General features: G+C 57.5%; 1 protein-coding gene across 1 annotated transcript; it reads right to left on the reverse strand.

The window, feature by feature from the left end:
* Positions 1-752: 752 nt before the first annotated feature.
* LOC102453390 (uroplakin-3b-like) lies at positions 753-10,426 on the reverse strand. The gene is made up of 6 exons (XM_075904963.2): positions 10,172-10,426; positions 8,164-8,313; positions 6,271-6,496; positions 4,531-4,610; positions 3,458-3,587; positions 753-1,555 (listed from the first exon to the last, which is right to left on the reverse strand). Exons 1-6 carry the CDS (start codon positions 10,236-10,238, stop codon positions 1,450-1,452), a joined length of 759 nt encoding a protein of 252 aa, XP_075761078.2. The 5' UTR covers positions 10,239-10,426; the 3' UTR covers positions 753-1,449.
* Positions 10,427-11,250: the final 824 nt, after the last annotated feature.

The following is an 11,250-nucleotide window of genomic DNA, read 5'->3' on the forward strand; positions in this document are numbered from 1 at the left end:
AGACTTGCTGTATCCTTCTCTTGCAGTGCAAAACACCCACAAAACACCCAACGTGATGCTAAAACGCCACTCCTCCCACAGGCAAGCATCACCTGGAACCCTACAGAACTTGGATCACACCAGTTTGCCACCAGAGAGGTTTGCTCCTCCTCACCTGGGCCACTTGTCTCGAGTTTTGTAACAGTTCAGAGCTCCGTATGAGTCAGCACTTGAAATGAAACTGCTAGACTGGTGTAAATGGGGAATCAAAACCAGGTGCCTTGAATGTGCAGCCTAGTCATGGGGGGATGGGTCAGAGAGCGGTGCTGCATTTGCATGGGCAGTCTGGCTTTCTACACTTGTGGAATTGGAAAACCACTCCCACCCTGCCACAGAGGCAGAGCACAGGGGTGGGGGCTGGGTCCAACAAAATTGTTCAGCATCACATTCTATGGGAGCTGCACCGGCCCCCTCCCCTGCTGCCCCTGACCCGCCTTGCAGGGGAACTGCCATACCATGTACTGCATTGGTCTGGGTGGCAGCTGGGGATATGTTTTCTAAGACCTCAAGGACAGTCCCGGAGCCAGAGGGCAGCTAACCCATCTGGGTCTTCCAAAATCCCTTCCCCCCACGTCCCTTTGTCTGTTGCATCCCCCATGCCCCGTGCCCATCCAGCTCTGTGTCCCGGAGTGCGGAGAATGCCCTGTGCTGGGCAGAACGGGATGGCGGCGGGCATGGGCAGCGATGGCCCTCAGGCTGCCTGCACTCAATGATCAACGCGGCAAAGCTTGTCTTTGGGCCAAACGTTTTAATGGGTCCTTTGACGGCGCAGATATTGAACAGCATCAGGGCGCGAGCGCCTGGCCGCTGGCTCTGGGGAACGCTGGCGGGACTTTCCTAAAGCACGGAGGGGAACAAGGGGCCCAAACCCCATGGAAATTCCAGGGGTGGCGAATTTCTTTGGATTCCTTCAAACTGCTTCCACCAGGGGGGTTAACAGGGTTGCCAGATGGTTTCAGAAAAAATATCAAACAACAGGAAAAAGTTTGTTAAGCAAAAAACAAAAAAACAAAAAACCCCAAACCACCATGGCTCCTTTAGAAACCGCGTGGGGAGGCTTTTGGGCCCTAAGAGGCTGCCAGCAGCCGCCCACCATCTTGCCTCCCTGCACGGGGCCGGACAGCTCCCCTGTGGAAACCGGTAAGCACTACGGTTGCCAGGTTGCCTCTGTATTGAGCTGGACAGCCCGGGATTTTCACCTCCTGGCCAGGAAAAAATCAGAAAGTACTGGACATTTTAGGTGTCTTGGAGGGACTCGGTAGCGATACCGCTGCAGGATCGCCACTCCCGGGTCCCCTCCAGTCCCGGGGCTGTTCACGGCACACGCGGGCTGTGCCGGAGCGCCGGCCGAGGAGCTCCGGACGGGTGCAGCGGGCTGGCCAGAGGGGGCGGCTGTCCAATGGGTGGGGCTCAGTGCTTGAGAGCAGGCTGGTCGTAGATGTGGTGGGTGTTGTATCGCTTCACGGTCACCGGGTCCTGCTTGCCCATGATCTCCGTGCTCTCCGCAATGTCCATACTGCAGAAGGAAGGGGAGCCGGTGGGTCACAACAGAGCAGCGGGGCTCCCGCGGGTGGGGCGGGATGAACCTGCCCCCTGGTGTCAGCTGCCACCAGATCTCTGCCCACGGCTGCTCCTAGCAGTTTCGTTACAAGACAGTGTCTCTTCCTCCCACCCTTCCAGTTATCACAGGACTGGAAGGAACCTCGAGAATTCACCTGGTCCAGTCCCTGGCCCTCATGGTGGGACTGTCTAGACCAGTGTTTCTCAACCTTTTTTTTATAAAGAACCCCTTTTTCAAAAAACCAATATAAGTACCCCCAGTATCTACAGTTTTCAGACACACACAATTTTTTTCTACCATTGCAACACATTTGTTTAAACAACTTAATTGTAGCCAGGAGGGCGATGAAATTTTTGGGTGTAAAAAGTACAAAAATAATAAAGGTCTGTAAAACTTACAACAAAAATCCAGTTCCTCCAGATTTGAATGGTGTTGACGTACCCCCCAGACTTCTCTCGAGTACCCCTAAGGGTACTTGTATTGGTGTTTGAGAAACACTGGTCTGGACCAGGGTGGGGAACCTAAGGCCCGGGGACCAGATGCGGCCCCCAGCTGGCCTGGATCCAGCCCCGAGGCTCAGGCCACGTCCCTCCCCAGCACTGGGGATCCTGCGCTGGTGCTCCAGCCCCCCTCCCACTGCAGGGATGGAGCTCACCAAATCTATGAGGCTGGGCCCCCTTAGGCCTCTGGTGTGTGAGGGGAATGCCCGTCTCAATTGGGCGCTACATTAATGAGGGGTGAGGGTTGTTTTTCCACTTCTCACTTGGGTGTGGCCCCCAATTGATTTTTCTGTGGGTCAGCGGCCCCTGACCCAAAATAGGTTCCTCACCCCTGAACTAGACCATCCCTGACAGGTATGTGTCTAACCTGCTCTTCAATATCTCCAGGCACAGAGATTCCACAACCTCCCTAGGCAGCTTATTCCAGTGTTTAACCACTCTGACAGGAAATTTTTCCTAATGTCCAACCTAAACCTCCCTTGCTGCAGTTTAAGCCCCTTGCTTCTTGTCCCATCCTCAGTGGGCAAGGAGAACAATTTTTCTCCTTCCATCTCGTAACAACCTTGAATAGCCTTGAAAGCTGCTATCCTGTCCCCTCAGTCTCCGCTGTCTCAGGTTTCCTGCAATTCACAGCACCTGGAACGACCTTCACAGGCCTTCCCACACTGTGAATTCCATCCAGGTTTCACGCTTGGGGAGAGCCCCTTGCCTTAGCATCCCATCCAAGACCCGGAGCCTCTCCCGGCCCCCTGCAGCCTGTACTGTTCAGTGGCGCTGGGGAGGGCCAGGAGTTCATGAGCGGCAGGCTCAGGGCTGGCGTGTGGAACTCAGAACCACTCTGGCTGTGCTAACCACACTTCTCTTCCCTCCAGGGTGTGTCTAGCTGGCAGCCCCAGGGGAGGATTGCCTGAGGCAGCTTTCATGCCTAGCTCAGGGGCCGGAGAAGCGGCGCCACAGGAGCACAAGGTTCAGCATGGGCTGATGGGAATCCCGGCCCAGGAAATCCCTAGCAGGACTCACCCGCGCTGAGGCCCACGTTACCATGGTCTCCCTGCTCCAGTACCCAAGCCAGCTAGATTCAAGCTCAGGCAGGGGAGCTTAAGCTGCTATCACACCCTGTGATGACAGGACAGGGCGAAGCAGCTCAGCTCTTCAGGCACCCAGCTCCCTGGGCCAGCTACCTGGCCCGGGCTGCAGCGACCAGTTCCATGTACAACGAGGGGACGGGTCCCAGCCGGGGTGCCCACATTGGTCACTCTCCCCTGCCGTGGGTGCAGGGCGGAGCTGGAAGGGGCTGGAAAGGACTGGGTGGGAGACCTCGCATGGTTCACCAACCAATCCCGGAGCGTGAGCTCACCATCCGTAGGTCAGCACGGCAATGAAGCAGGCCAGCAGGATGGCCAGCAGGATGGAGAGGATGGTGGTGATGACGATCATCCCGGCACTGCGCTTTCCAGGCCAGGTGTCAATGGTAGCTGGGTCCTTCCCTGGAAAAGAGAGGGTGGGCGGGGGGAAGGGAAACAGAGTCACAGCTCGCACTGGCCGGGATGCCTGAGCCGGAGGTGAGAGACCCTGAGCACATGCAACTCCCCTCATGTAGCGGAGGCCAGCAGGGACTTCAACAGGACTTGTCCTGTGCTTAATGTGCAGAGAGAGGCAGGGTAGCCTAGTGGGCAAAGCACAGGACTTGGACTCAGGCGTGTTGGAGTCACTGACCTGCTGGGTGACCTCACACAAGTCACTTCACCGCCCCGTGCCTCAGTTTCTCCATGTGCAGCACAAGGGCAATGACACTAGCCTCCTCTGTGCAGGGCTTTGAGATCGGCGGGTGAAAAGCGCTAGACAAGAGGGCATTCTAGGGACTGGGCCAGGGCCATGGAGATGAACACAGACAGATCCCAAACCCATTTAGACTCATCCGCAGCCCTTCTCAAAGCAGCATTCGAGCCCAGTGTTCCCTGTGCGCTTGTGCAGCCACTTGGGAGAAATTCAAATGCTGGCCAGACAATTAGCCGAGCGCCCACAGCTCGGTTTTTTGTTTCTGCTGGTGGTGCACATCTGCACATGCCTCGGTGCACATGCAATTATTCCACACGTGGATGAAAAAGATTAGAGGGAACTTTGTTTGAGCCCCTGCGTGGCAGGGCAGGGCAATTAACCCCACAGTACAGGGCAGCTGAGTGACGTGCCTGAGGTCACACATGGAGCCTGTGGCAGAGCTAGGAACTGAATCCAGCTCTCCTGAGCGCCCATCTAGTGCCTTATCCACTTTTCCAACCCCTTCAGCTTTTTGCCTGATTCTCAAACTTCACCCACTTCCCTGCCAAACCTCGATGGCACAGCTGATTTTCGGTGCCAAACGTGCCCTGCCCCACCGAGTGGCCCCTCCCTGCACGTGTTCCACGGGGGCCGAGCCACACGGCCAGTTACCTGCTTTCAGCAGAATCGGGTCTGACCACAGTGTCTCCGCCGTGGGCCCCGTGACAGGACTCATGGCAAGGAACTTCACCCTGGGAAGAGAAAAGGGGGGAAGCCATGGAACCGCCCAGGATGGCAGGAACAAGGGGGCCCAGGAAGCAGCTGGGGGGAGGGCAGAGGTGAGCGTGTATCTAGCCAGGCCTACAAAGGCAGGCTCTAAGCCTTGTGTAACCCATGTGCTGGCTGGGGGCGGTGCAGAATCAGTCTAGCATCATGGCTACCAGCCAGCCAGCTTTGCGTGGCTCAGACACTGAGCTCTGGAGGTCCCAGGTTCGATTCTGCTCCCAGACAACTGAGGTGGGTGGCACTAGCCTTGCCAAACCCAAGCGTGCAACACTCAGAACAGGGGGAGCATCTGCCAGGGGCTGAGCTTACCCTGCCGAGTTCTTAGCTGGAGAAAACTAGGGCTGTAAAATCCCATTTAATTGGCCAACCAGTTAACTGATCGAATGGGGGGTCAGGGGGCCCTACAGGCAGGGGCTGCTCTGGAGTCCTGGTCAGAGCAGCCCCTGCAGGTGAGGTCTCCAGGCTTGCAGGGGACAGAGGCTGCAGAAGGGCCCCGTGGGGATGGAGTGGTTAAACAGTCACATCCCTTGTTCAAACTGGCACTGCTTCTGAGGAAGTGGGGAGTTTTGGAGGTTCAAAGGGGGGCACTCAGTGCCTGGATGTTACTGGTTTAACGTGAAAAGGGGGGGGGGGTTGTTTCAGAGAACAGCCCAGAACTGGATCCCTGGCTAGTGCCCTGGTGACCCCAGCCCTGCTCAGAGGACACAGCTGGTTCCAGACAGAGGGGAGACCCAGCTGATCCCAGCGAGGGGAGAACAGAGGAGAGGAGAGGCAGAGAAGAGAGGGGCCAGGCAACCCTGTTCCCTGGGGAGAAGACAATGGACGGGGGAGGGGCTGTTGCTGGAGGTATTGGAGGCTCTGCTGGGAGACTGGGGGCTGTTCTTGGGGGACAGAAAGCAGGACAGGCAGGACTCAGCTAGCTGCAGTCTAGATCCTTTGCTGTGATCAAAGCTCAATAAACCCTCCTGTTTGGTGCTGGCTGATAGTCGCTCTGGTCTAGAGAACAGGGGGGCCCCATCCCCTCTGGGGGCGGAGGCCCGGGGGTCCAGAGGGAGTGGATCCCCCAAAGGGGCTCATGGCAGAGGCAGGTGGCTGAAGGTCCTGAGAGGCGCCATCCCGGAGGTGGAGGGGCAGACCCCCAGTGAGAGTGGGCACCCTGAGAGAGGGATGTCACACTGGAGTGAGGGGGGTTCTGCCCAGGGATGGACAGGCCGAGCATGCGCACGGCCTGTGAGCCGTGACACCACTCTCTTGATGTTACCCCCAGATCTGCCCTCTGCCCCTCCTGAGGCTCACCCCTCCCTGTGGGCAAGGCGCTGGGTAGCTCAGCAGCCTGCCCTGGGAACACAACAGGCCTAGAAGTAACTCAGCAGGCATTTACGAGGTCTCGGCACCACTTACGCCCTCCAAACAGCTGTGAAGTGCCTGACAGGCCCTGGGCTGGCTCTCTGCATAGCAGCATCCCCTCGCCCTTGCCGGAAGGGAGGTATATGGGATTCTACAAACGCGGGTCTGGAAGAGGCCTCAAAGGTCCCCACGAGGCTCCCCTGGGCTCTGAGACAGGCTGCAGTGTCCGGAGATCCCTGCTAGCACATGGACCATGACAGCCCAGCCACCACTGCTCACCTGTAGGGCCCCGGGCCGGGCAGGGGGCCATTGCAGTCTGGTCGCGTCGTGTCCGACACGCACCCGGTTTCGTTCCCAACCCGCAGCACAGTGATCTGGCCGGAGCTCTTTTCGCAGGGGTAGTTTAAGGAGGAGGTGCCCATGGTCATGTAATGGGGGCTGCCTGGGAACTTCTGGAAAGCGGGCAGACTCTGCAGGGAGGTGGGGTTGGTGAAAGTGGATATCGCTGCAGGGACAACAGGAAAAGCAAGTGATACACTGGACTTTGCATGGGCCTTATGCCACGGTAATGCTACTGACTGCATCCGGCTTACCCCAGAGTTACACTGGGGGAGAACAGAATAGGACCGACTGGTGTGTCACTACTGGAGTTACTCCAGATTTACACCAGAGGAGGGGGACGTACTGGAGTGACACTACTGGAATTACTCCAGATTTACACCAGGGAGGGGACGTACTGATGTGATGCTACTGGAGTTACTCCTGATTTACACTGGGGGAGGGGGACACAATGGTGTGACACTACTGGAGTTATTCTGGATTTACACCGGGGGAGAAGAGAATTCAGCAGAGTCACTCCAGAGTGACCCCGGGTCAACGAGAAGAGAATGCAGTCTGGTGACATCCAAGGACTCTCTCCAGAGTCAGAAAAATGATACGGATCAAACTTGGCTCCTCCCCTCCAAGCCCGTGGAGCCCCTATTCCCAGCCTGGCCTGGATTCATGAGCCCTTCCAGCCTGCATGGCTATTACAATCCTAGATCCCTCCCGGCTTCCAACACACCTCATTGCTCTCTTCTAGCTGGCAGCCAGAAGGTGTCGATGCACCCAGCTCTGGTTTGGACCCTTTCTCTCTAATGGATCCTGTTTCATTGCTGGTGGCAACTTTACATCTTCCCTTCACTCCCCCTGCGCTGGGCAGACACCCCCAAGCATGCTTCAAATCGACACAATTCAGCACCTAGCCAGGGGCCAGGACTTTCAGTCACTTCCCCCATTGGGCTTCACTTGGTCAAAAGCCTCTGTCTTCTAACCCCCAGAGCCCTCCAGCCCTGAGAACGGCACACTTATTGCATGGAAAGGACATTTTCTTGTTTACACCACATTATTTATCTGGGGAACGCCTTGCTGCAGGAAATTATCCAGGCAGCGAGCTCAGGAAGGCTGGGGCAAAAATGGGCACCTGTAATTACTCTAGCTAGGGGGACAACTGGAGAGAAATTTCCTACTCTCCCAGCCTGATGCTATTGCACAATTCAGTGCCTGTTCTGAAGCTCCTGGCTCTCCCCAGTTCAGACAGTGGCTAGATGAAACATACATGTTTCCCCAGTGCAGGGAGTGGGCTAGGCTGCCCCCCTCTGCTGGGGAATGCCAAAGGCTTGACACCCTTTGGGGAGGCAGGGAACGGCTCCAAAGCACAGATCTGCCCCAGCCTGGACAGAACTCTGAAGTCTTTGCTAAGAGCAGTTAGAGGCCAACAAGAAGCTCTCCCGCTCCCTAACACCTCGGTCCGTCACCCCGGGTCAAGGCACTGTCTGCCCTTAGGGAGTGACTGAGTTTTCAGTGCAGGGCAAAGCTCTGCAGGCATGTACCCCACCCATCTGACTCTGTCTGGGCCTGCCACATCCCTGCAGGCTGGTACATGCCTTGCCCTGCAGCCGGTGCGGTCCCTTCTCCAATCAGAGGGGCGCTGGCAGACTCTCTTGCCAGCAAGGACTCTGTCCACCCAGCACCAGCCAGGCAGGGGTATGGGGTAGAGCCAGGCTGGGGGGCTCCGTCCCAGCTCGATCCCCAGGTACACTAGGTACAAAGTCCCCGGGGCCGTTGGCAGCCCCTGCAATCAAAACCTCTCGGCTGCGCCAAGCACGCCCCATGTCCAGGAGTGACACGTACCGTTACTAAGAGCAACCACCAACCAGATTTCGTCGGTGTTGCTAACCGAGTCGTTGAAGACGCAGCGGGGCTGCTCCAGGACGAAGGTGGAAGAGGTGATCTTTCCCTCCAGCTCCCGGGCAGTGATCACAGGTGTATAGTCGATAGAGACTGCAGAGAGCCAAGGAGAGAGCCAGTGAGCAGGAGCAGGCTGGCAGGCAGCCACTTACTGGCAGGGCACCTGGGGGCAGATGTGCAGCTGCAGGAACACAGGGGCAAACTCAGGGACAGCAAGCGGACAGCAGCCAGTGGTAGAGAACGTCACCCAATGAAGAGCGCCTTGGAGCAGAGTTCTATGCCTGGCTCTGACACTGATCTACTGTGTGACCTTGGACAGGTCACTTCCCCGCTCCGTGCCTCAGTTTCCACATCTACAAAATGGGAATGGGGACACTGACCTCCTTGGTAAAGCACTGTGAGATCTAGGGATGTGAAGTGCTACATGAGAGTGAGGTGGTGTTACTATCAGACATCCCCTCCATGGATGCCATTTTTGCTCCGCAGTCTAAAAAAAAAGCAAACAAAACCTCCAGGCCTTCTAGTTGAAAGCAAACCTTCCAGCTGTGACCTAAACACCCAGTGATGCACAAGGCCTGGGCTATACACGCTGCACCCAAAACGGTTTCTAAATCAGCTGCGTGAAAACACTGCCATGACTCTTAACTGCCATGCGGAGAGACTGTGCCTGATACAGCTTAATCTGGAAACAAGCCAATCGAGAAACCCATTTTGTGATGGGTGCAACTGACGCGCCTTGGCCAGGCCTGCGTTTGCTGTCAGCGTGAACCAACGGCTCTGCGATGCAGACTATCTCTAGGAATCCCGATGGGCTGCTTCCTCTGAACCTTCATTAAATCCTGGATTTGGGGGGCTCATTTGCCCCCATTGGTAAGAGGAGCTTGGCGTGTGGGTGGAGCTTGGGAGAGTACGACCCCATTAGATATTTTTCCTTAGTCTGACCAACTGTAGCAGGAAGAATGAACTGGGGACTGGTTGCGAAGGTAGGAATCCCGCTCGCAGCAGGGACTCCAGTGAGGCTGATGGCACGAAACTGATGCAGGGGAAAAGTCCATCAGAAATTACTTCAATTGCAGAGTCTTGGGCCAGGACTAACTTTTTGTTTGGTATCTGTACCGCACCTGGCACTTCGCTGCCAATGTTGGAGGCTGGGAGGCTCAGGAGAGATGGGGCCATGCACACAACCAGAGGCAGCTAGATCCAGCCGTGTAACAAGTGAGATCCTGTCCTGCTCGGTGTCAGATTCCCCCCCCTAGTAAAATGGGGACCGAATCAGCCACCCCTGGACATGTGGGGAGGGTTCATCTCTGGGTCTGGGCCACAACCTTATTGTTAACGAGCAGGAGGAATGCGCTGAGGGGGGCCAGACAGCAAGTGTGAAAAATCGGGACGGGGTTGAAGCAGGAGGCGCCTCTAAGACAAACCCTGAGTATTGGGACCCTCCCTGTAAAACCAGGACCTAGACAGGCTCCCCCCAGCCCACTTCCCTGGAGGCAGAATGGCAAGCCTCACACAGACCTGTACGGAAGCACCCATGGGCGCCCGACACCGTGCAGACGTGATGGTATTCGCACCACATTCTGCAGCTAGCTCGCCTCCTGCCTCCCGGCTGCAATTTACCAGCATGGGGCCAAGGAAAGGCCTGAGCCAGACCGGCCAGTCGGCGGCTCAGACGCCATCCTGCGCTCACTGCTGCCAGCAGCATGGCCCCTGCGGCCGTGCGCCCGGTGTGGCGCAGGGAGGAGTTCGCTCCTCAAGCCGAGAGCACCGCGCTCCCAGCCCTGACTCCGGCCGTGCTGCCTGGGGAGGATCTGCTTGCAGACAGGAGCCGCACGCTGGCCTGGCAGGACTGGCTTTCTGCCCAGTTACCAGCTCTATCACACCCTCCCCCCCGAGTCAGAATCCCCCAGAACGTCCCTTTCCTCCTGGCTGCAGCGCCCCCGCGACTCACCTGCTTGGCCTCTGGCCGTGGGGAAAGCCGTGGCCAGCAGCAGCAGCAGCACCAGCGGGAGGATCATCACGGCCGCAGGTGGCAAAGTGGGACTCTGGGCGGCTGGCACAGCAGTGAGGAGATGGGTAGGCAGAACAGTCTGTGTGTCCCGGCCCTTATGGGTCCCTCCTGCACCCTCCCTCTGCTGGACACCTGCATTCCTCTTGTCTCCTCTGAGAACTGACAGCAAACAGGTCGGGCCAGTTTCTTGGCGCGCATTTGCGCTGCATGAGTGCACACAAGGCTTGGCAGCACCAGGGAAGGGCGCTAAGGAGGCAGCGCTGGAGGGAACTGTCCTGTGTTCCCGGGCCAGCACGTGGAGATGGGAGCCTGGCTCACCCTATGTGACATCCCCAGGGAGCTGGCATGATTTGCTCCAGCCTCTCTCCCCTTTCCCTTCCTGCCCCGTATCTAGCACCCACCTGCTCTCTGCCTTGCCAAACACTGACCCCCCACCATGGTGCCAGAGCCTGGCTCTCGCTGCACCGAGCCAAGCCCCCACTGCAAACACAGAGGGCCCAGTTCTGAGCTCTGCTGACACGTGTGTGAACCGAAGCCTCTCCCCTCTCGGCACGTACTCCGGAATCAAACTGGTATCCCTGAGGGCACGTCTACTCTGCAGCTGCACCACCCGGCGCTACGGCGTGACTGCTGCCCCTTGGTGTCGGGAATCCCCCTTCCCGAGAGGCAGCAGGTAGGCCATTGGAAGAATTCTTTTATCACCCTAGGGCTGTCTACATCAGGGGTTGGGTCGGCTTAACTCCGGCGCTCAGGGGTGTGGATTTTTCACGCCACCAAGGGATGTGAAAGACTAATTGGTTACCTGGTAAATATTGCCCCAAATGTTCCAACCTGTCTGCTCCAGCCCCGCAGGGGACCCCGTGGACAGGGGCTGCTTTCATCTATCCGCAGCAGTAGAGAGGGGCTGCTCTTGCATTCAGAGCAGCCTCTCACCTTGGGGAGCCCAGGCCTGCTATGGACAAGTGCTACCCCAGTGGGAGCCAGCAGCAGCCCCAGGTCCCACATGGGGGCTGGGAGCT

The sequence above is a fragment of the Pelodiscus sinensis genome, chromosome 21 (genome assembly GCF_052426305.1).
Source record: "Pelodiscus sinensis isolate ZL-2025 chromosome 21, ASM5242630v1, whole genome shotgun sequence".
NCBI lineage: Eukaryota > Metazoa > Chordata > Testudines > Trionychidae > Pelodiscus > Pelodiscus sinensis.

Excerpts from the sequence above, each read along its gene's own strand:
- LOC102453390 (XM_075904963.2), bottom strand. The coding sequence starts at position 10,238 with ATGATCCTCCCGCTGGTGCTGCTGCTGCTGCTGGCCACGGCTTTCCCC. Across the intron at positions 6,497-8,163 it reads GGTGGTTGCTCTTAGTAACG|CGATATCCACTTTCACCAAC; the intron begins GTACGTGTCACT and ends TTGTCCCTGCAG. Across the intron at positions 4,611-6,270 it reads CCCGGCCCGGGGCCCTACAG|GGTGAAGTTCCTTGCCATGA; the intron begins GTGAGCAGTGGT and ends TTCTCTTCCCAG.